This window comes from Tachyglossus aculeatus, chromosome 22 (assembly GCF_015852505.1).
Source record: "Tachyglossus aculeatus isolate mTacAcu1 chromosome 22, mTacAcu1.pri, whole genome shotgun sequence".
NCBI classification, from domain to species: Eukaryota; Metazoa; Chordata; class Mammalia; order Monotremata; family Tachyglossidae; genus Tachyglossus; species Tachyglossus aculeatus.
Window position 1 is genome coordinate 48,851,581 of NC_052087.1, and position 24,489 is coordinate 48,876,069.

The following is a 24,489-nucleotide window of genomic DNA, read 5'->3' on the forward strand; positions in this document are numbered from 1 at the left end:
GGAGGCCCGGATGTCGCGACGCGCGTGCGCGCCGGGGGCGCGGTGTCGTCATCGGGGCGCGCCGCACCCGGAAGAGACGTGGCAGCAACAGCAGCCGCTGGGACGACTTCGGGAGAGCGAGGAGGAGGAGGAGGAGGAGGAGGAAGAAGAAGAAAAGGAGGAGGAAGAAAAGGAGGAAGAGGAGGAGGGGGAGCGGAGCCCTTTCCCCCGGGCTTGGGGGCGGTTGCCGGGGCCGGTGAGTGACGGGGGAGGGGGCGGGACTCCCCTCCCCTCCCCCCCCACCGGCCCTCTCCCCCTCATTCAATCATTCACTCAATCGTATTCATTCATTCATTCAATCGTATTGAGCGCTTCCGGTGTGCAGAGCACTGGACTAAGCGCTTGGGAAGTCCAAGTTGGCAACATTCATTCATTCATTCAATGGTATTGATTGAGCGCTTCCGGTGTGCTGAGCACTGGACTAAGCGCTTGGGAAGTGCAAGTTGGCAACAGTCACTCAATCGTATTCATTCATTCATTCATTCAGTCGTCTTGATTGAGCGCTTCCGGTGTGCTGAGCACTGGACTAAGCGCTTGGGAAGGACAAGTTGGCAACATTCATTCATTCATTCTTCATTCAGTCGTCTTGATTGAGCGCTTACTGTGTGCAGAGCACTGGACTAAGCGGGCTCACAGTCTAGAAGGGGGAGACGGACAACAAAACAAAACAGATTAACAAAATACAATAAGTAGAATAGTATTCAATGAATTGAATAGAATGCATTCTTTATTCAATCATTTATTCTTAGTCATTCACTCATTCATTCATTCAGTCGTATTTATTCGATTATTCTTATTCATTCACTCATTCCTTCATTCAGTCGTATTTATTCAATCATTCATTCTTACTCATCCACTCATTCATTCAATCGCACTTATAATAACAGCAATGATGATGGTATTTGTTAAGCACTTACTATGTGCCAAGCGCTGTTCTAAGCGCTGGGGGACGGATACAGGGTGATCAGGTTGTCCCACGTGGGGCTCACAGTCTTCATCCCCATTTGACAGATGAGGGAACTGAGGCACAGAGAAGTGAAGTGGCTTGCCCAAGGAGGAGGAGGAGGAGGGGGAGCGGAGCCCTTTCCCCCGGGCTTGGGGGCGGTTGCCGGGGCCGGTGAGTGACGGGGGAGGGGGCGGGACTCCCCTCCCCCCCCCCCCACCGGCCCTCTCCCCCTCATTCAATCATTCCCTCAATCGTATTTATTCATTCATTCACTCAATCGTATTGATTGAGCGCTTCCTGTGTGCAGAGCACTGGACTAAGCGCTTGGGAAGGACTAGTGGGCAGCATTCACTCATTCATTCAATCGTATTCATTCATTCATTCAAGCGTATTGAGCGCTTCCTGTGTGCAGAGCACTGGACCAAGCGCTTGGGAAGTCCAAGTTGGCAACCTTCATTCAGTCGTATTGATTGAGCGCTTCCGGTGTGCTGAGCACTGGACTAAGCGCTTGGGAAGTACAGGTTGGCAGCATTCATTCATTCAATCGTATTCATCCATTCATTCAATCGTATTTTTTGAGCGCTTCCTGTGTGCAGAGCACTGGACTAAGCGCTTGGGAAGGACAAGTTGGCAACATTCATTCATTCATTCTTCATTCAGTCGTATTGATTGAGCGCTTCCTGTGTGGAGAGCACTGGACTAAGTGCTTGGGAAGTACAAGTTGACAGTATTCACTCATTCATTCAATCGTATTTATTCATTCATTCAATCGTATTGATTGAGCACTTCCTGTGTGCAGAGCACTGGACTAAGCGCTTGGGAAGTACAGGTTGGCACCATTCATTCATTCAATCGTATTCATTCATTCAATCGTATTGATTGAGCGCTTCCCGTGTGCTGAGCACTGGACTAAGCGCTTGGGAAGTACAGGTTGGTAGCACTCATTCATTCAATCGTATTCATTCATTCATTCAGTCGTATTGATTGAGCACTTCCTATGTGCTGAGCACTGGACTAAGCGCTTGGGAAGGACAAGTTGGCAACATTCATTCATTCAATCGTATTCATTCATTCATTCAATCGTATTGATTGAGCGCTTCCTGTGTGCAGAGCACTGGACTAAGCGCTTGGGAAGGACAAGTTGGCAACATTCATTCATTCAGTGGTATTCATTCATTCATTCAATCGTATTGATTGAGCGCTTCCGGTGTGCTGAGCACTGAACTAAGCGCTTGGGAAGGACAAGTTGGCAACATTCATTCATTCATTCTTCATTCAATCGTCCTGATTGAGCTTTTACTGTGTGCAGAGTCCTGGACTAAGCGCTTGGGAAGTACAAGTTGGCAGCATTCATTCAATCGTATTTATTTATTCATTCATTCAATCGTATTGATTGAGCGCTTCCTGTGTGCAGAGCACTGGACTAAGCGCTTGGGAAGTCCAAGTTGCCAACATTCATTCATTCAATCGTATTGATTGAGCACTTACTGTGTGCAGAGCACTGGACTAAGTGCTTGGGAAGTGCAGGTTGGCAGCATTCATTCATTCATTCAATCGTATTTATTCACTCGTTCATCCAATCGTATTGATTGAGCGCTTCCTGTGTGCAGAGCACTGGACTAAGCGCTTGGGAAGTCCAAGTTGCCAACATTCATTCATTCAGTCGTATTTATTGAGCGCTTACTGTGTGCAGAGCACTGGACTAAGTGCTTGGGAAGTGCAGGTTGGCAGCATTCATTCATTCATTCAATCGTATTTATTCATTCGTTCATTCAATCGTATTGATTGAGCACTTACTGTGTGCAGAGCACCGGACTAAGCGCTTGGGAAGTACAAGTTGGCAGCATTAATTCATTCATTCAATCGTATTGATTGAGCGCTTCCTGTGTGCAGAGCACTGGACTAAGCACTTGGGAAGTCCAAGTTGGCGACATATAGAGACGGTCCCTACCCAACAGTGGGCTCACAGTCTAGAAGGGCGAGACAGAGAACAAAACCAAACATATTAACAAAATAAAATAAATAGAATAGTATTCAATGAATAGAATAGAATTCATTCCTTATTCAATCATTTATTCTTATTCATTCACTCATTCATTCATTCAGTCGTATTTATTCAATTATTCTTATTCATTCACTCATTCCTTCATTCAGTCGTATTTATTCAATCATTCATTCTTATTCATCCACTCATTCATTCAATCGCACTTATAATAACAGCAATGATGATGGTATTTGTTAAGCACTTACTATGTGCCAAGTACTGTTCTAAGCGCTGGGGGACGGATACAGGGTGATCAGGTTGTCCCCCGTGGGGCTCACAGTCTTTGTCCCCACTTTACAGATGAGGGAACTGAGGCACAAAGAATAATAATAATAATGATGGCATTTGTTAAGCACTTACTATGTGCCAAGCACTGTTCTAAGCGCTGGGGGGGGGATACAAGGTGATCAGGTTGTCCCACGGGGGGGCTTACAGTCTTCATCCCCATTTTACAGATGAGGGAACTGAGGCCCAGAGAAGTGAAGTGACTTGCCCAAAGTCACACAGCTGATAGTTGGCTGTCGCGATTCGAACCCATGACCTCAGACTCCAAAGCCCATGTTCCTTCCACTGAGCCACGCTGCTTCTCTAATTCAATTCTCTTTATTCAATAATTCATTCTTAGTCATTCAATCGTACTTATTCAGTCATTCATTCTTATTCATTCATTCAATTGTATTTATTCATTTATTCATTCTTATTCATTCATTCAATGGTATTGATTGAGCGCTTCCCATGTGCAGAGCACTGGACTAGGTGCTTGGAAAGGACAATTCGGCAACAAAGACAATCCCTACCCCACAACAGGTATCTATTCCTAATAATTATAATAATGACGGCATTTGTTAAGTGCTGACTATGTGCTGAGCACTGTTCTGAACGTTGGGAGAGTTACAAGGTGATAATAATAATAATAATGTTGGTATTTGTTAGTGCTGTGCACACAGGGAGCGCTCAATAAATACGATTGACTGATTGAATGAATGTGCAAAGCACTGTTTTAAGCGCTGGGAGAGATATCCTAATAATAATGATGATGGTATTTGTTAAGCACTTACTATGCGAGTGAGTGACGGGGGAGAGAAGCAGCATGGCTCAGTGGAAGGAGCCCGGGCTTTGGAGTCAGAGGTCATGGGTTCAAATCCCGGCTCCGCCAATTGCCAGCTGTGTGACTTTGGGCAAGTCACTTCACTTCTCTGGGCCTCAGTTCCCTCATCTGGAAAATGGGGATGAAGACTGGGAGCCCCATGTGGGACAACCCGATCACCTTGTAACCTCCCCAGCGCTTAGAACAGTGCTTTGCACATAGTAAGAGCTTAATAAATGCTATCATTATTATTATTATGATATGCCAAGTGCCGTTCTAAGCACTGGGATAGATATGAGGTCATCGGGTTATCCCACGTGGGCTCACAGTCTTCATCCCCATTTTAATAATAATAGTGGTATTTAAGTGCCTACTATGCGCCAAACACTGTTGTAAGCGCTGGGGTAGATACAAGGTCATCGGGTTGTCCCACGTGGGCTCACAGTCTTCATCCCCATTTTAATAATAATGATGTATTTGTTAAGCGCTTACTATGTGCAAGGCACTGTTCTAAGCGCTGGAGAGGTTACAATTTAGGTAACCTCTGAAATGGGGTAAAAGGTCCCCATTTTAATAATAATAATGGTATTTAAGTGCTTACTATGCGCCAAACACCGTCGTAAGCGCTGGGGTAGATACAAGGTCATCGGGTTATCCCACGTGGGCTCAGTCTTCATGCCCATTTTAATAATAATGATGGTATTTGTTAAGCGCTTACTATGTGCCAAGCACTGTTCTAAACAGTGGGATAGATAGAAGGTCCTGTGGGGCAACCTGATCACCTTGTAACCTCCCCAGCGCTTAGAACAGTGCTTTGCACATAGTAAGAGCTTAATAAATGCCATCATTATTATTATTATGATGTGCCAAGCGTCGTTCTAAGCACTGGGATAAATATGAGGTCATTGGGTTATCCCACGTGGGCTCACAGTCTTCATCCCCATTTTAATAATAATAATGATATTTAAGTGCTTACTATGCGCCGAGCACTGTCGTAAGCGCTGGGGTAGATACAAGGTCATCGGGTTGTCCCACGTGGGCTCACAGTCTTCATCCTCATTTTAATAATAATAATGGTATTTAAGTGCTTACTATGCGCCGAGCACTGTCATAAGCACTGGGGTAGATACAAGGTCATCGGGTTGTCCCACGTGGGCTCAGTCTTCATGCCCATTTTAATAATAATGATGGTATTTGTTAAGCGCTTACTATGTGCCAAGCACTGTTCTAAACAGTGGGATAGATAGAAGGTCCTGTGGGGCAACCTGATCACCTTGTAACCTCCCCAGCGCTTAGAACAGTGCTTTGCACATAGTAAGAGCTTAATAAATGCTATCATCATTATTATTATTATGATGTGCCAAGCGTCGTTCTAAGCACTGGGATAAATATGAGGTCATTGGGTTATCCCACGTGGGCTCACAGTCTTCATCCCCATTTTAATAATAATAGTGGTATTTAAGTGCTTACTATGTGCCAAGCACTGTTGTAAGCGCTGGGGTAGATACAAGGTCATCGGGTTGTCCCACGTGGGCTCAGTCTTCATGCCCATTTTAATAATAATGATGGTATTTGTTAAGCGCTTACTATGTGCAAGGCACTGTTCTAAGCGCTGGAGAGGTTACAATTTAGGTAACCTCTAAAATAGGGTAAAAGGTCCCCATTTTAATAATAATAATGGTATTTAAGTGCCTACTATGCACCAAACACCGTTGTAAGCGCTGGGGTGGATACAAGGTCATCGGGTTGTCCCACGTGGGCTCAGTCTTCATGCCCATTTTAATAATAATGATGGTATTTGTTAAGCGCTTACTATGTGCCAAGCACTGTTCTAAACAGTGGGATAGATAGAAGGTCCTGTGGGGCAACCTGATCACCTTGTAACCTCCCCAGCGCTTAGAACAGTGCTTTGCACATAGTAAGAGCTTAATAAATGCTATCATCATTATTATTATTATGATGTGCCAAGCGTCGTTCTAAGCACTGGGATAAATATGAGGTCATTGGGTTATCCCACGTGGGCTCACAGTCTTCATCCCCATTTTAATAATAATAGTGGTATTTAAGTGCTTACTATGTGCCAAGCACTGTTGTAAGCGCTGGGGTAGATACAAGGTCATCGGGTTGTCCCACGTGGGCTCAGTCTTCATGCCCATTTTAATAATAATGATGGTATTTGTTAAGCGCTTACTATGTGCAAGGCACTGTTCTAAGCGCTGGAGAGGTTACAATTTAGGTAACCTCTAAAATGGGGTAAAAGGTCCCCATTTTAATAATAATAATGGTATTTAAGTGCCTACTATGCGCCAAACACTGTTGTAAGCGCTGGGGTAGATACAAGGTCATCGGGTTGTCTTATGTGGGCTCAGTCTTCATGCCCATTTTAATAATAATGATGGTATTTGTTAAGCGCTTACTACGTGCCAAGCACTGTTCTAAACAGTGGCATAGATACAAGGTGCCAACTTGTACTTCCCAAGCGCTTAGTACAGTGCTCTGCACACAGTAAGCGCTCAATAAATACGATTGATGAAGGTGCCGTGGGGCAACCCGATCGCCTTGTAACCTCCCCCGCGCTTAGAACAGTGCTTGGCACATAGTAAGCGCTTAACAAATACCATCATTGTTATGAAGGTGATCAGGCTGTCCCCCGTGGGGCTCACAGTCTTCATCCCCATTTTCCAGACGAGGTCACCGAGGCCCAGAGAAGCGACGTGACTTGCCCAAAGTCACCCGGATGAGACCCCACGGCCTCTGACTCCCAAGCCCGGGCTCTGGCCACCAAGCCCCGCTGCTTCTGTACTGTAGTAAGCGGTCGGAGAGGACAGTTGAGCACTAAACTTGTGCTTCCCAAGCGCTTAGTCCAGTGCTCTGCACACAGGAAGCGCTCAATAAATACGATTGATTGATTGATTGATTGATCGATTAAAGAGAGGCCGCCCCCGCCCACCCCGGGCTCCCGTCTCTGTGTCCCGACAGGCCTCGGCGGGGGACCATGGGGCTCTGTAAGTGCCCCAAACGGAAGGTGACCAACCTGTTCTGCTTCGAGCACCGCGTCAACGTCTGCGAGCATTGCCTGGTGGCCAACCACGCCAAGGTGCGGGCCGCCCGCCGCCGCCGCCGCCGCCGCGTCCGGGACGCCCCCCGGCCCGGGCTGATCTTCGGACCGTCACCTCGGCCTCAGCCTGCCCAGGGAGGAGAGGAATCGCTCCTTCATCATCATCATCATCAATCGTATTTATTGAGCGCTTACTGTGTGCGGAGCACTGGACTGAGCGCTTGGGAAGTCCAAGTTGGCAACATATAGAGACAGTCCCTACCCAACAGTGGGCTCACAGTCCAAAAGGGGGAGACATTCCTTCAATCGTATTTATTGAGCGCTTACTGTGTGCGGAGCACTGGACTAAGCCCTTGGGAAGAACAGAGACGGTCCCTACCCAACAACGGGCTCACATTCATTTCAGTCCCGTCTGGACTACTGCACCAGCCTTCTCTCTGATCTCCCATCCTCGTGTCTCTCCCCACTTCAACCCATACTTCATGCTGCTGCCCGGATTATCTTTGTCCAGAAACGCTCTGGGCATATCACTCCCCTCCTCAAAAATCTCCAGTGGCTACCAATCAATCTGCGCATCGGGCAGAAACTCCTCACCCTGGGCTTCCAGGCTGTCCATCCATCCATCCCCTGGCCCCCCTCCTACCTCACCTCCCTTCTCTCCTTCTACTGCCCAGCCCGCACCCTCCGCTCCTCTGCCGCTAATCTCCTCCCCGTACCTCGCTCTCGCCTGTCCCGCCATCGACCCCTGGCCCACGTCCTCCCCCGGGCCTGGAATGCCCCCAATCCCTCTGCCCCTCCGCCAAGCTCGCTCTCTTCCTCCCTTCAAGGCCCTGCCGAGAGCTCACCTCCTCCAGGAGGCCTTCCCAGACTGAGCCCCTTCCCTCCTCTCCCCCTCATCCCCCTCTCCATCCCCCCATCTTACCTCCTTCCCTTCCCCACAGCACCTGTATATATGTATATATGGTTGTACATATTTATTACTCTATTTATTTATTTTACCTGTACATATCTATTCTATTTATTTTATTTTGTTAGTATGTTTGGTTTTGTTCTCTGTCTCCCCCTTTCAGACTGTGAGCCCACTGTTGGGTAGGGACTGTCTCTATGTGTTGCCAATTTGTACTTCCCAAGCGCTTAGTCCAGTGCTCTGCACATAGTAAGCGCTCAATAAATACAATTGATTGGTTGATTGATTTCATTCATTCAATGGTATTTATTGAGCGCTTACTGTGTGCAGAGCACTGGACTAAGCCCTTGGGAAGAACAGAGACAGTTCCTACCCAACAATGGGCTCACATTCATTTCGTTCATTCAGTTGTATTTATTTAGCGCTTAACAAATACCATTATTATTATTATTATTAAGCGCCTTTTAGACTGTGAGCCCACTGTTGGGTAGGGACTGTCTCTCTGTGTTGCCAACTTGGATTTCCCAAGCGCGTAGTACAGTGCTCTGCACACAGTAAGCGCTCAATAAATACGATTGATGATGATGATGACTGTCTCTATATGTTGCCAACTTGTACTTCCCAAGCGCTTAGTCCAGTGCTCTGCACACAGTAAGCGCTCAATAAATACGATTGATTGATTGATTGATTGATTGATTGATAAGCGCCTGGGAAGTCCAAGTCGGCAACATCTAGAGACGGTCCCTACCCAATAACGGGCTCACAGTCTAGAAGGGGGAGACAGACGACAAAACACAACGCCTGGACAGGTGTCAAGCCATTCATTCAATCGTACTGATTGAGCGCTTACTGTGTGCGGAGCACTGGACTGAGCGCTTGGGCAGTCCAAGTTGGCAACATATAGAGACGGTCCCTACCCAACAGTGGGCTCACAGTCTAGAAGTTGGCGGAACAAACAGAATTAAAGCTAGAGGCACATCATGAACAAAATAAATGGAATAGGAACAGTCTAGGAGGGGGAGAGGTGGACAGCAAAACAAGGAAACGGGCATCAGTGGAATTATAGATATATATTAGATATTAGATATAATGTCATCATCAATCGTATTTATTGAGCGCTTACTGTGTGCAGAGCACTGTACTAAGCGCTTGGGAAGTACAAATTGGCAACGTATAGAGACAGTCCCTGCCCAACAGTGGGCTCACAGTCTAAAAGTCTATAAATATAATCTATATAGATTAGGTATATATTATAGATCTATTATATATAGATTAGATATCATCATCAATCGTATTTATTGAGCGCTTACTGTGTGCAGAGCACTGTACTAAGCGCTTGGGAAGTACAAATTGGTAACATCTAGAGACAGTCCCTGCCCAACAGTGGGCTCACAGTCTAAAAGTCTATAAATATAATCTATATAGATTAGGTATATATTATAGATCTATTATATATAGATTAGATATAGATTATAGATATACTTCAGTAGAATTATAGATATATATTAGATATTAGGTATAATATCATCATCAATCGTATTTATTGAGCGCTTACTGTGTGCAGAGCACTGTACTAAGCGCTCGGGAAGTACAAATTGGCAACATATAGAGACAGTCCCTGCCCAACAGTGGGCTCACAGTCTAAAAGTCTATAAATATAATCTATATAGATCAGGCATATATTATAGATCTATTATATATAGATTAGATATAGATTATAGATATACTTCAGCAGAATTATAGATAGGTGCACGTCGAAACAAGCAGAGAGGCGTCGTAGGGGAAGGAGGCCGGGCAGGGTGGGGTTGGGGGGAGCCCCTGGGGTCCCTCCCCGCCGTCCATCACAGCCCCCGCCCCCCGTCCTCCCCTTCAGTGCATCGTCCAGTCCTACTTACAATGGCTCCAGGACAGCGACTACAACCCCAACTGCCGCCTCTGCAACACCCTCCTGTCCACGCGGGAGACGGCGCGCCTCGTCTGCTACGGTCAGAGCCGGGGGCCGGGCGGCCGGGGCGGCGGACCCCCGGGGGCGGGGGGGGGGGGGGGGGGCGTCCCTCCCGGCCCCCTGGGTCCGGGGGCGCGCGCTGAGCGCCCACCGCGCGCCGGGGAGGGGCCGTCACCAAGCCGTCACCAAAACCTGCCGGTCTCAGCTCCGCAACATTGCCAAGCTCCGCCCTTTCCTCTCCATCCCAACCGCTCCCCTGCTCATTCAAGCTCTCATCCTATCCCGTCTGGACTACTGCACCAGCCTTCTCTCTGATCTCCCATCCTCGTGTCTCTCTCCACTTCAATCCATACTTCATGCTGCTGCCCGGATTATCTTTGTCCAGAAACGCTCTGGACATATCACTCCCCTCCTCAAAACCCTCCAATGGCTACCGATCAATCTGCGCATCAAGCAGAAACTCCTCACCCTGGGCTTCAAGGCTGTCCATCACCTGGCCCCCTCCTCCCTCACCTCCCTTCTCTCCTTCTCCAGCCCAGCCCGCACCCTCCGCTCCTCCACCACTGATCTCCTCCCCGTACCTCGCTCTCGCCTGTCCCGCCATCGACCCCCGGCCCACGTCCTCCCCCTGGCCTGGAATGCCCCCAATCCCTCTGCCCATCCGCCAAGCTCGCTCTCTTCCTCCCTTCAAGGCCCTGCTGAGAGCTCACCTCCTCCAGGAGGCCTTCCCAGACTGAGCCCCTTCTTTCCTCTCCCCCTCGTCCCCCTCTCCATCCCCCCGTCTTACCTCCTTCCCTTCCCCACAGCACCTGTATATATGTATATATGGTTGTACATATTTATTACTCTATTTATTTATTTATTTATTTTACTTGTACATTTCTATCCTACTTATTTTATTTTGTTGGTATGTTTGGTTCCGTTCTCTGTCTCCCCCTTTTAGACTGTGAGCCCACTGTTGGGTAGGGACTGTCTCTATGTGATGCCAATTTGTACTTCCCAAGCGCTTAGTACGGTGCTCTGCACATAGTAAGCGCTCAATGAATACGATTGATTGATTGATTGATCGATTGACCCGCTCCCCCGTCCCCGCGGCAGATCTCTTCCACTGGGCCTGCCTGGCCGAGCGAGCCGCCCGGCTGCCCCTCCACACGGCCCCCGCCGGCTACCAGTGCCCCAGCTGCAGCGGACCCATCTTCCCCCCCGGCAACCTGGCCGGCCCCGTGGCCACCGCCCTGCGGGAGAAGCTGGCCACCGTCAACTGGGCCCGGGCCGGACTGGGGCTGCCGCTGGTGAGCCGTCGGGGAGAGGCGGGCGGCCCGGGGGGCGGGAGGGCGGCGGGGAGGACGGGGTCGCCCACCGACTGTCTCGCCCCCAGATCGACGAGGCGGTCCCTGAGCCCGACACCCTCGACGCCTCGGACTTCCCCGACTGGTCCGCCTTCAACGGTGAGGGAGCGGCCCCGGGTCCCCGGCGCCCGCGGCCCCGCTCGCCCTGACGCCCCGCTCTCCCCCGTCCCCGCAGCCGGCGCGGCCCCCGGACCGGAGGAGACGTCGGCCGCCGCGGGAACCCCACCCTACTACGGCGGCCCCCCCAGGCCGCCTCCTTCCCCGGGCCGGCCGGAGCAGCACGCCGTCATCCACATGGGGGGCCCGGATCCCCCGCCCGGTGAGAGCCCGCCGCGGGACGGGGGCCCCGACCCTCCCCCCGCGTCCTGGGAGCGGGGATGGTGATAATGACGGCCTTTATGGAGCGCTCACTACGTGCAAAGCGCTGTTCTAAGCGCTGGCTCCCGCCAGGACGGAGGGGCTGGAGCCCTGGGGCCGGGGAGGGAGGAGGCATCTGCAGAGCACTTACCGTGCGCAGAGCACTGTGGTAAGCGCTCGGGAGAGAACGACAGAACAATAAGCCAACACAGTCCCCGCTCACAGCGAGCTTAAGGTGAGAAGCGGCGTGGCTCAGTGGAAAGAGCCCGGGCTTGGGAGTCAGAGGTCACGGGTTCAAATCCCGGCTCCGCCGCTTGTCGGCTGGGTGACTTTGGGCAAGTCACTTCACTTCTCTGGGCCTCAGTTCCCTCATCTGTAAATGCGGGGGTGAAGACTTTGAGCCCCACGGGGGAACCCCCGGATCACCTGGTATCCTCCCCAGCGCTTAGAACGGTGCTTTGCACATAGTAAGCGCTTACCAAATGCCATCATTTTTTTTTTATTGTTATTATTGTTAGTTGTGTGACTTTGGGCAAGTCACTTCACTTCTCTGGGCCTCAGTGACCTCATCTGGCAAATGGGGATGAAGACTGTGAGCCCCCACCTTGGGACAACCTACTCACCTTGTATCCTCCCCAGCGCTTAGAACGGTGCTTTGCACATAGTAAGCGCTTAACAAATGCCATCGTTTTTTTTTATTGTTATTATTGTTAGTTGTGTGACTTTGGGCAAGTCACTTCACTTCTCTGAGCCTCAGTGACCTCATCTGGCAAATGGGGATGAAGACTGTGAGCCCCCCCTTGGGACAACCTGATCACCTTGTATCCTCCCCAGCGCTTAGAACAGTGCTTTGCACATAGTAAGCGCTTACTAAATGCCATCGTTATTATTATTATTGTTAGCTGTGTGACGTTGGGCAAGTCACTTCACTTCTCTGGGCCTCAGTGACCTCATCTGGAAAATGGGGATGAAGACTGTGAGCCCCCCCTTGGGACAACCTGATCACCTTGTATCCCCTCCCAGCGCTTATAACAGTGTTTTGCACATAGTAAGCGCTTACTAAATGCCATCACTATTTTTATTGTTATTATTGTTAGCTGTGTGACTTTGGGCAAGTCACTTCACTTCTCTGGGCCTCAGTGACCTCATCTGGAAAATGGGGATGAAGACTGTGAGCCCCCCCCCTTTGGGACAACCTAATCACCTTGTATCCTCCCCAGCGCTTAGAACAGTGCTTTGCACATAGTAAGCACTTAAATGCCATCGTTATTATTATTATTGTTAGCCGTGTGACGTCGGGCAAGTCACTTCACTTCTCTGGGCCTCATTTCCCTCATCTGGAAAATGGGGATGAAGACTGTGAGCCCCACGTGGGACAACCCGATTACCTTTTATACCCTCCAGCGCTTAGAACAGTGCTTGGCACGTAGCAAGAGCTTAACAAATGCCGTTATTATTATTAAGAGGGGCCTGGCACGCTGGGGTCGGAAGGACAGAGCTGGGGAGGTGCCCGCTCTTCTCATCATCATCATCATCATCATCAACCGTATTTATTGAGCGCTTACTATGTGCAGAGCACTGTACTAAGCGCTTGGGAAGTCCAAATTGGCAACATCTAGAGACAGTCCCTACCCAATGGCGGGCTCACAGTCTAAAAGGGGGAGACAGAGAACAAAACCAAACGTACTAACAAAATAAAATAAATAGGATAGATATGTACAAGTAAAATAAATAAATAGAGTAGGAAGTATGTACAAACATATATACAGGTGCTGTGGGGAAGGGAAGGAGGTAAGATGGGGGGGTCGCTCTCCCGCCAATCCCGAGAGGCTCCGGTCCCAGACTGGGGAGTCCCGGGAGCGAGATGGGGGCGGGAAGGGGGGGCGCGCGGCCCTGACCCCGCGGCCCGCCCCCAGCCTCTGCCCCGCGGAAGGTGTACGACACGCGGGAGGGGGACGGCGACCGGCCGGCGGCGGCGGCGGCGGACGACTGCGACGACGACAAGTACCGGCGGAGGCCCGCCCTGGGTTGGCTCGCACAACTGCTCCGGTAAGAGGGAGGTCCGGACTCCCCGGGGGTGGGGTGGGGTCCGGGAGCCGGGGCGCGGCGGGAGGACGGGCGGGGGGCCTCTGCCGCCTCCCCCATCCGTCCGTCCGTCCGTCCCGCAGGAGCCGGGCGGGCCCCCGCAAGCGTCCCCTGACTCTGGTGCAGCGGGCCGGGCTGCTGCTGCTGCTGGGCCTGCTGGGATTCCTGGCCCTCGTCGTCCTCATGTCCCGCCTGGGCCGCGCCGCGGCCGACAGCGACCCCAACCTGGACCCCCTCATGAACCCCCACATCCGCGTGGGGCCCGCCTGAGGCCCGGCACGGGGCGGGGGGGGGGTCCCCTCCCCGCCCTCCTCCCCGCCGGGGGCCGGGGGCCGGCGGGACGGGTCCCCCTCGGCCGGGCTCCCCCGGCCCTCTCCGCCCCCAGGGAGAGCCGCGGGGCGCGAAATAAAACGACGGACTTTAATCCAACCGGCATCCTCTGTCGCCTCCCTCCCTGCCCGCGGGACGCCGAGGCCCGTCCCGCCCCATCAGTGCTGCTCCTTTCGGTAATCCATGGTGAAGAATTCCAGGATTAAGCGGAGGAAGAACATCAGAGTGTTGAGCACTGGGACGGGGGAAAGGGGGGCCGGGGCGCCGTCAGAGCCGAGCGGGTCCCCTCTCCGGCCGCCCGCGCCTGCCGCGCCGCTCGGCTCACCCAGGGAGACGGAGGAGAAGAACCGCAGGAAGCTCTTCTTCATCATCTCGGCGTAGAGCGAGCCCATGGCCGCCCACAGGAAGCTCATCACCTGCGAAAACTGGAGGGCCTGCCCCGCTCCGCAACCCCGGACGCGGAGGGGAGACCCCGGGGCCCTCCGCCCTCCCCGCCCCGGGCCCCCCGGGCCCCCCGAGCCCGCACCAGCAGGGTGACCGTGTACTGGAAGCTCATCTGGTCGAAGAGGTAGGTGTAGAAGAAGTGGTTGAGGTCGTTGATGTAGATGCCCAGGTGGACGATGAAGAACATCATGGAGACGGTGGTCAGGATGCCCTCCGGGGGGAAGGTGAGGGTGAGGAGCCGATCGCGCCACAGCATCCCGGCCGCCGAGGGAGAGTGCCGGGTTCCGGAGCCAGAGAATTCTAGAATTCCCGACTCCGCCAACTGTCAGCTGGGTGACTTTGGGCATGTCACCTCTCTGGGCCTCAGTTACCTCATCTGCAAAATGGGGATTAAAATCGTGAACCCCCCCCCCGCCCCGAGGGCGCAACAGGTGGTGGTGGGTGTAGCGGTGGTAATAATAATAATACCCGGAACGGTGATGGTGTTTGTTACGCGCCTACAAGGGGCCGAGCATCGTTCTGAGCGCCGGGACGGAGGCGAGGTAATCCCTGTCCCCCGTGGAGCTCACTGTCCTGACGAGGTCACCGAGGCCCAGAGAAGTGAAGTGACTGACCCAAGGTCAATCAGCCACTCGTATTTATTGAGCGCTTACTGTGTGCAGAGCACCGGACTAAGCGCTCGGGAAGGACAAGTTGGCAGCGTAGGTCACGCTGCTTTAGAGAAGCAGCGGGGCTCAGTGGAAAGAGCCCAGGCTTCGGAGTCGTCATCATCATCATCATCATCAGTCATATTTATTGAGCACTTACTGTGTGCAGAGCACTGGACTAAGCGCTTGGGAAGTCCAAGTTGGCAACATAGAGAGACGGTCCCTACCCAACAGTGGGCTCACAGTCTAAAAGGGGGAGACCGAGAACAAAACCAAACATACTAACAAAATAAAATAAATAGAATAGATATGTACAAGTAAAATAAATAAATAAATAGAGTAACAGATACGTTACAGATATGTAACAGATATGTACAAACATATATACGTATATACAGGTGTATAGGAGTCAGAGGTCATGGGTTTGAATCCCGATTCCGCCAATTGTCAGCTGTGTGACTTTGGGCAAGTCACTTCTCTTTGCCTCAGTTACCTCATCTGTAAAATGGGGATTAAAATTGTGAACCCCCCCCCCCCGTGGGACAACCTGATCACCTTGTAACCTCCCCAGCGCTTAGAACAGTGCTCTGCGCATGGTAAGCGCTTAATAAATGCCATCATTAGTATTAGTCACGCGGCAGACAAGCGACGGAGCCGAGATTAGAACCCATGACCTTCCGACTCCCAAGCCCAGGCTGTTGCCACTAAGCCACACTGCTTGTCAGGGTGGTATTTGTGAAGCACTTTCTGTAATCCAGAGATTCGACCCCAGCCCGCCCTCAGACTGTCATTTATTTATTTCTTTTAACGTCCATCTCCCCCTCTAGACGGTAAGGCCGTGGTGGGCAGGGAGCCCCCATCTCTGTCCCTAGTAAAAATAATAATAATGGTATTTAAGTGCTTACTTTGTGCCAAGCACTGTTCTAAGCGCTGGGAGGGGTTACAAGGTAGTCAGGTTGTCCCACCTGGGACTCACAGTCGTCATCCCCATTTTCCAGATGAGGTCACTGAGGCCCGGAGAAGTGAAGTGACTTGCCCAAAGTCACACAGCTGATAAGCGGCAGAGCCGGGATTAGAACCCACGACCTGTGACTCCCAAGGCCGGGTTCTTTCCGCTAAGCCACGCTGCTTCTCTGACAGATACCATTATCTTAACAAATACCATTCTTGGTAGTAGTGATTATTGACAGTGTTAAAAATAATAATAAATACAATCAAAAATCAACTCATACCACCACTATTATTAAGTATTCATTCATTCAACCATATTTCTTGAGCGTTTACTGGGTACAGAGCCCTGCCCTAAACGCTTGTAAACGCTTCTGCTAGACTGTGAGCCCGCTGTTGGGTAGGGACCGTCTCTAGATGTTACCAACTTGTACTTCCCGAGCGCTTAGTACAGTGCTCTGCACACAGGAAGCGCTCAATAAATACGATTGAATGAATATCAAGTAGTTCAACATGTATATTAGCGTCTAAACTGTAAACCCCTTGTGGTAAGGGACTAATAATAATGATGGTATTTGTTAAGCGCTTACTATGTGCAAAGCACCGTTCTAAGCGCTGGGGTGGATACAAGGTGATCAGGTTGTCCCACGGGGGGCTCACAGTCTCCATCCCCATTTTCCAGATGAGGTCACTGAGGCCCAGAGAAGTGAAGCGACTTGCCCAAAGTCCCACAGCTGATCAGTGGCAGAGCCGGGATTAGAACCCACGACCTCCGACTCCGAAGCCCGGGTTCTTGCCACTACGCCAGTGTGTCTACCAACTCAACATGTTGTGTCGCCCTCTTCATTCATTCATTCGTATTTATTGAGCGCTTACTGTGTGCAGAGCACTGGACTAAGCGCTTGGGAAGTCCAAGTTGGCAACATATGGAGGCGGTCCCTACCCAACGGTGGGCTCACCGTCTAGAAGGGGGAGACAGACAACAAAACAAAACATATGAACCAAATAAAATAAATAGAATATGGACAAGTAAAATAGAGTAATAAATCTGTACAAACATATATCCATATATACAGGTGCTGTGGGGAGGGGAAGGAGGTAAGGCGGGGCGGATGGGGACATTATTTCGTTAGTATGTTTGGTTTTGTTCTCTGTCTCCCTCTTTTAGACTGTGAGCCCACTGGTGGGTAGGGACCGTCTCTAGATGTTGCCAACTTGGACTTCCCAAGCGCTTAGTCCAGTGCTCTGCACACTGTCAGCGCTCAATAAATACGATTGATGATGATGATGATGACAATCGATGGTATTTAGCGAGTGCTTACTATGTACAGAGCGCTGTACTTGGTGCTTAGAAGATCACAACACAGCAGACTCTGGCAGACCATTTCAGAAGAGAGCAGTCTTTATTGAGTCATTTGGGAAAGACAATTTTCTCTAGCTTATCAATCACTAACCCAATTTACTAGCTCGCATCATGTTTTCTGCCTCTTCGGTACCGTGAGGTGACATTTTTGCCGCCGTGCTTTCTTGGAATAGAGGAGGGACTCCTAGATTTCAGCTTTCCAGGGCTCTCCACATCTGATACGAACACAGCAGTGTAGACGGATCAGAGCGTTCGTTGAAGGCCAGAGCGGAGAGGGTCAGGCCCAACGGACTAGCTCTACGATGAGTTCATTCCGCAAAGCAACTCTAGCTTAAATCAGCTAGATTTTAATAAATCTAATTTAGTGATTTGAATAAATCATTATTAAAATAAATGAAAGTAAGTGTGTCACCCTCTTCCTGGGTTCTAATCCCGGCTCCACCACTTAGCTACTGTGCGACCCTGGGCAAGTCACTTAACTTCTCTGGGCCTGCTAACTTATGTGCAAAATGGGGATATGATGCCCGTTCTCCCTCCTACCTTTGGCTGTGAGCCCCACGCGGGACCTGGTAATAATGATGGCATTTATTAAAAAGCGCTTACTGTGTGCAAAGCGCACTGTTCTCAGCGCTGGGGAGGTTACGGGGTGATCAGGTTGTCCCACGGGGGGCTCACAGTCTTCATCCCCATTTTCCAGAGGAGGGAAGTGAGGCCCAGAGAAGTGAAGTGACTTGCCCAAAGTCACACATTTGACAAGTGGCAGGGCCGGGATTAGAACCCACAACCTCTGACTCCAAATAATCATAATAATAATGATGGTATTTGTTAAGCACTTACTACGTGCAAAGCACTGTTCTAAGCGCTGGGGGGATACAAGGTGGTCAGGTTGTCCCACGGGGGGCTCACAGTCTTCATCCCCATTTTCCAGAGGAGGGAAGTGAGGCCCAGAGAAGTGAAGTGACTTGCCCAAAGTCACACATTTGACAAGTGGCAGGGCTGGGATTAGAACCCACAACCTCTGACTCCAAATAATAATAATAATAATGATAGTATTTGTTAAGCGCTTACTATGTGCAAAGCACTGTTCTAAGCACCGGGGGGATACAAGGTGATGAGGTTGTCCCATGTGGGGCTCACAGTCTCCATCCCCATTTTCCAGATGAGGGAACTGAGGCCCAGAGACGTGAAATGACTTGTTCAAAGTCACACAGCTGGCAATTGGCAGTCGCGATTTGAACCCATGACCTCTGGCTCCAGAGCCCGGGCTCTTTCCACTGAGCCAAGCTGCTTCTCAGACCTGATGATCAGACCTGACCCCAGCGCTTAGTACAGTGGTTTCACATAGCAAGTGCTTAACAAGTACCACAATTATCAATATTCTTCTCAAGTGCTTAGTACAGTGCCGTGCACATAATAAACACCCAAATGTATTTATCGAGCGCTTACTGTGGGCAGAGCAGGGCACTAAGCGCATGGGAGAGTAGAGTACAACAGGTGTACAATTGCCGAACTGTACTTTCTAAGCGCTTAGTCCAGTGCTCTACACACAGTAAGCGCTCAATAAGTACCATTCAATGAATGAATAACAGTGGGCACGTCCCCCACCCCCAAATTTTAGGCCCCTGAGGGACAGGAACTAGATCCAATTCTCGACTGCGTATTCTCTCCCAGCGCTCAGTACAGGGCTCTGACCCCGGTAAGCGCTTAATCCATTCATTCAATCGTATTTATTGAGCGCTTACTGTGTGCAGAGCACTGTACTAAGCACTTGGAAAGTACAATTCGGCAACATATAGAGACATTCCCTACCCAACAATGGGCTCACAGTCTAGAAGGGGGAGACAGACAGCAAAACAGAACTAGACAGGTGTCAGTATCATAAAAATAAATAGAATTATAGATATATACACAATAATAATATATACACAGTAATAATAATGATGGTATTTGTTTAAGTGCTATGTGCCAAGCACTGTTCTAATTACTGGGGTAGATGAAAGGTAATCAGATTGTCCCACGTGAGGCTCACAGTCTTAATCCCCATTTTACAGATGAGGTTACAGAGGCACAGAGAAGTGAAGTGACTTGCCCAAAGTCATTCAGCTGATAAGTGGCGGAGCGGGATTAGAATCAATCAATCAGTCAATCAATCGTATTTATTGAGCGCTTACTGTGTGCAGAGCACTGGACTAAGCGCTTGGGAAGTCCAAGTTGGCAACATCTAGAGACGGTCCCTACCCAACAGTGGGCTCGCAGTCTAGAAGGGGGAGACAGAGAACAAAACCAAACATATTAACAAAATAAAATAAATAGAATAGATAGGTACAAGTAGAATAAATAAATGGAGTAATAAATACGAACAAACATATATACAGATATACAGGTAAGAGAGTGTACCCGTAAGAGAAGAATGTTCATGAAGAATGCTATCACTACTACAACGAGCAGCACGGCCTAGCCGATAAAGCCCGGGCCAGGGAGCCGGAGGACCTGGGTTCTAATCCCGACTCTACCGCTTGTCTGCCGTGTGACCTTGGGCCAGTCACTTCACTTCTCTGGGCCTCAGTTCCCTCCTCTGGAAAATGGAGATGAAAAATGGGAGCCCCAAGTGGGACAACCTGATTACCCTGTATCTCCCCCAGCGCTTAGAACAGTGATTGGCACATAGTAAGGGCTTAATAAATGCCGTTATTATTATTCTCTGTGCCTCAGTTCCGTCATCTGGAAAATGGGGATGAAAAATGGGAGCCCCAAGTGGGACAACCTGATTACCCTGTATCTCCCCCAGCGCTTAGAACAGTGATTGGCACATAGTAAGGGCTTAATAAATGCCATTATTGTTATTATTATTATTATTATTATTATTCTCTGTGCCTCAGTTCCCTCATCTGTAAAATGGGGATGAAAAATGTGAGCCCCAAGTGGGACAACCTGATTACCCTGTATCTCCCCCAGTGCTTAGAACAGTGCTTGGCACATAGTAAGCACTTAACAAGTGCCACTATTATTGGGATGAATCAATCAATCGTATTTATTGAGCGCTTACTGTGCGCAGGGCACTGTACTAAGCGCTTGGGAAGTCCAAGTTGGCAGCCTATAGAGACGGTCCCTACCCAACAGTGGGCTCACAGTCGAGAAGGGGGAGACACTTCCCAAGCGCTTAGGACAGTGCTCTGCACACAGTAAGCGCTCAATAAATACGATTGATGATGAGAGAGACAACAAAACAAAACATACTGCGAGCCCCACGTGGGACAACCTGATTACCCAGTATCTACCTCAGCGCTTAGAACAGTGCTTGGCACATAGTAAGCGCTTAACAAATCCCATCAGTATTATAGTTTCACTTCTCTATACCTCTGTTTCCTCAACTGTTCTCCTTTCAACAAAGCCCGCGAGCCCGCTATGCGACGGGGGGCTGCATCTGGCCTGATTAACGTCTATCTACCCCAGGGCTCAGTGCTGAACGCAGACTGTGAGCCCGCTGTTGGGTAGGAACCGTCTCTAGATGTTGCCAACTTGTACTTCCCAAGCGCTTAGTACAGTGCTCTGCACAAAGTAAGCGCCCAATCAATACGATTGAATGAAAGAATGAAAGTAGTCACCTAACAAAATACCATAAAATACCACCGCCACACACCCTCAAAAGGAAATCATCAATCGTATTTATTGAGCGCTTACTATGTGCAGAGCACTGTACTAAGCGCTTGGGAAGTACAAATTGACAACATCTAGAGACCGTCCCTACCCAACAGCGGGCTCACAGTCTAAAAGGGGGAGACAGAGAACAAAACCAAACATACTAACAAAATAAAATAAATAGAATAGATATGCACAAGTAAAATAGAGTAATAAATATGTACAAACATATATACATATCTGTGCAGACCCTAACTCCTCGATGTGGGGTGGGGATCGTATCTACCCACGGCATCAGACTCTCCCATTCCTTCAGTCGGTCAATCGTATTGATTTAGAGAAGCAGCTTGGCTCAGTGGAAAGAGCCCGGGCTTGGGAATCAGAGGTCATGGGTTCTAATCCCGGCTCCGCCAACTGTCAGCTGTGTGACTTTGGGCAAGTCACTTCACTTCTCCGGGCCTCAGTTCCCTCATCTGGAAAATGGCAATGAAGACTGAGCCCCACGTGGGACAACCTCATCACCTTGTATCCCCTTAGAACAGCACTTGGTACATGGTAAGCGCTTAATATATGTATATATGTACATATTGTACATATTTATTACTTTATGTATTTATTTTACTTGTACGTATCTATTCTATTTATTTTATTGTGTTAGTATGTTTTCTTTTGTTGTCTGTCTCCCCCTTCTAGACTGTGAGCCCACTGTTGGGTAGGGACTGTCTCTACATGTTGCCAATTTGTGCTTCCCAAGCGCTTAGTCCAGTGCTCTGCACACAGTAAGCGCTCAATACATACGATTGATTGATTGATCTAGAGACGGTCCCTACCCGACAACGGGCTCACAGTCTAGAAGGGGGAGACGGACAACAATCAATCAATCAATCGTATTTATTGAGCGCTTACTGTGTGCAGAGCACTGTACTGAGCGCTTGGGAAGTCCAAGTTGGCAACATCTAGAGACGGGCCCTACCCAACAGTGGGCTCACAGTCTAAAAGGGGGAGACAGAGAACAAAACCAACATACTAACAAAATAAAATAAATAGAAATGTACAAGTAAAATAAATACATAAAGTAATAAATATGTACAATATGTACAAACATATATACATATATTAAGCGCTTACCATGTGCCAAGTGCTGTTCTCAGGGGATACAACAAAACATGTGGACGGGTGTCAAGTGATCAGAATAAATAGAAGTGAAGCTAGATGCACATCATTAACGAAATAAATGGAATAGTAAATATGTACAAGTAAAGTAAATAGAGCAATAAATCCGTACAAACATATGTACAGGTGCTGTGGGGAGGGGAAGGGGCCTCTTTCCGCCTCTCTTCAACAACGCCTTTATTGTTCCCGGAGGGGCCTCTTTCCGCCTCTCTTCAACAACGTCTTTATTGTTCCTGGAGGGGCCCTTTCCGCCTCTCTTCAACAACGCCTTTATTGTTCCCGGAGGGGCCCTTTCCGCCTCTCTTCAACAACGCCTTTATTGTTCCCGGAAGGGGCCCTTTCCGCCTCTCTTCAACAACGCCTTTATTGCTCCTGGATGAAGCCCTTCCTCTCTTCAACAACGCCTTTATTGCTCGCTGAAGGGGCCCCTTCCTCCTCTCTTCAACAACGCCTTTATTGTTCTCGGAAGGAGCCCCTTCCTCCTCTCTTCAACAACGCCTTTATTGTTCCCGGAAGGGGCCTTTCCGCCTCTCTTCAACAACGCCTTTATTGTTCCCGGAAGGAGCCCCTTCCGCCTCACTTCAACAACGCCTTTATTGCTCGCGAAAGGGGCCCCCTTCCTCCTCTCTTCAACAACGCCTTTATTGCTCGCGGAAGGGGCCCCTCCGTCCTCTCTTCAACAACGCCTTTATTGTTGCCAGCTTGTACTTGTATTGTTGTATATGTCGCCAACTTGTACTTCCCAAGCGCTTAGTACAGTGCTCTGCACACACGATTGATTGATTGAATGTTCCCGGAAGGAGCCGCTTCCTCCCCTCTTCAACAACACCTTTATTGTTGACAACTTGTATTGTGTATGTCGCCAACTTGCACTTCCCAAGCGCTTAGTACACTGCTCTGCACACACGATTGATTGAATGTTCCCGGAAGGAGCCCTTCCTCCCTTCTTCAACAACACCTTTATTGTTGCCAACTTGTATTGTTGTATATGTTGCCACCTTGTACTTCCCAAGCGCTTGGTACAGTGCTCTGCACACACGATTGACTGATTGAATGTTCCCGGAAGGAGCCCCTTCCTTCCCTCTTCAACAACACCTTTATTGCAACACCTTTATTGTTGCCAACTTGTACTTCCCAAGCACTTAGTACAGTGCTCTGCACATACGATTAATTGATTGATTGAATGTTCCCGGAAGGAGCCCCTTCCTCCCCTCTTCAACAACGCCTTTATCGCTCCCGGAAGTGGCCCTTCCTCCCCTCTTCAACAACGTCTTTATTGCTCCCGTGCACATATTTATTACTCTATTTATTTTACTTGTCCATATCTATTCTATTTATTTTATTTTGTGAGTATGTTTGGTTTTGTTCTCTGCCTCCCCCTTTTAGACTGTGAGCCCACTGGTGGGTAGGGACTGTCTCTAGATGTTGCCAACTTGGACTTCCCAAGCGCTTAGTCCAGTGCTCTGCACATAGTAAGCGCTCAATAAATACGATTGATTGATTGATTGAGTATTGTTGCCAACTTGTACTTGCACACTCTTCAACAACACCTTTATTGTTGCCAACTTGTACTTCCCAAGCGCTTAGTACAGTGCTCTGCACACACGATTGATTGATTGAATGTTCCCGGAAGGAGCCCCTTCCTCCCTTCTTCAACAACACCTTTATTGTTGCCAACTTGTATTGTTGTATTGTTGTTGTATTGTTGTTGTATTGTTGTATGTGCTCTGCACATAGTAAGCGCTCAATAAATACGATTGATTGATTGTATATGTTGCCACCTTGTACTTCCCAAGTGCTTGGTACAGCGCTCTGCGCACACGATTGATTGATTGAATGTTCCCGGAAGGAGCCCCTTCCTCCCTTCTTCAACAACACCTTTATTGTTGCCAACTTGTATTGTTGTATTGTTGTTGTATTGTTGTATGGGCTCTGCACATAGTAAGCGCTCAATAAATACGATTGATTGATTGATTGTATATGTTGCCACCTTGTACTTCCCAAGCGCTTGGTACGGCGCTCTGCACACACGATTGATTGATTGAATGTTCCCGGAAGGAGCCCCTTCCTCCCTTCTTCAACAACACCTTTATTGTTGCCAACTTGTATTGTTGTATTGTTGTTGTAT

At 49.4% G+C, this 24,489-nt stretch overlaps 3 protein-coding genes across 4 annotated transcripts in view; 2 read left to right on the forward strand and 1 right to left on the reverse strand.

Annotated features, from left to right (window-relative positions):
* Nucleotides 1-193: 193 nt before the first annotated feature.
* ZFPL1 (zinc finger protein like 1) lies at nt 194-14,237 on the forward strand. 2 transcript variants are annotated; one of them, XM_038764567.1, is made up of 8 exons: nt 194-235; nt 7,096-7,213; nt 9,955-10,066; nt 11,125-11,318; nt 11,405-11,474; nt 11,551-11,694; nt 13,649-13,781; nt 13,901-14,237. In XM_038764567.1, exons 2-8 carry the CDS (start codon nt 7,112-7,114, stop codon nt 14,085-14,087), a joined length of 942 nt encoding a protein of 313 aa, XP_038620495.1. In that variant the 5' UTR covers nt 194-235; nt 7,096-7,111; the 3' UTR covers nt 14,088-14,237. The 2 variants fall into 2 exon arrangements, with proteins under 2 accessions (XP_038620495.1, XP_038620494.1); XM_038764566.1 differs by lacking the exon at nt 194-235 and adding an exon at nt 1,108-1,156.
* Nucleotides 14,238-14,289: 52 nt separating this feature from the next.
* Nucleotides 14,290-14,950, reverse strand: TMEM262 (transmembrane protein 262). The gene is made up of 3 exons (XM_038764569.1): nt 14,674-14,950; nt 14,473-14,572; nt 14,290-14,382 (listed from the first exon to the last, which is right to left on the reverse strand). Exons 1-3 carry the CDS (start codon nt 14,845-14,847, stop codon nt 14,306-14,308), a joined length of 351 nt encoding a protein of 116 aa, XP_038620497.1. The 5' UTR covers nt 14,848-14,950; the 3' UTR covers nt 14,290-14,305.
* A 120-nt stretch (nt 14,951-15,070) lies between these two features.
* VPS51 (VPS51 subunit of GARP complex) overlaps nt 15,071-24,489 on the forward strand; it is a 28,798-nt gene continuing 19,379 nt past the window's right edge. The window contains 1 exon segment of the mRNA XM_038765357.1: nt 15,071-15,133. Coding sequence (XP_038621285.1) covers nt 15,071-15,133 — 63 coding nt within the window.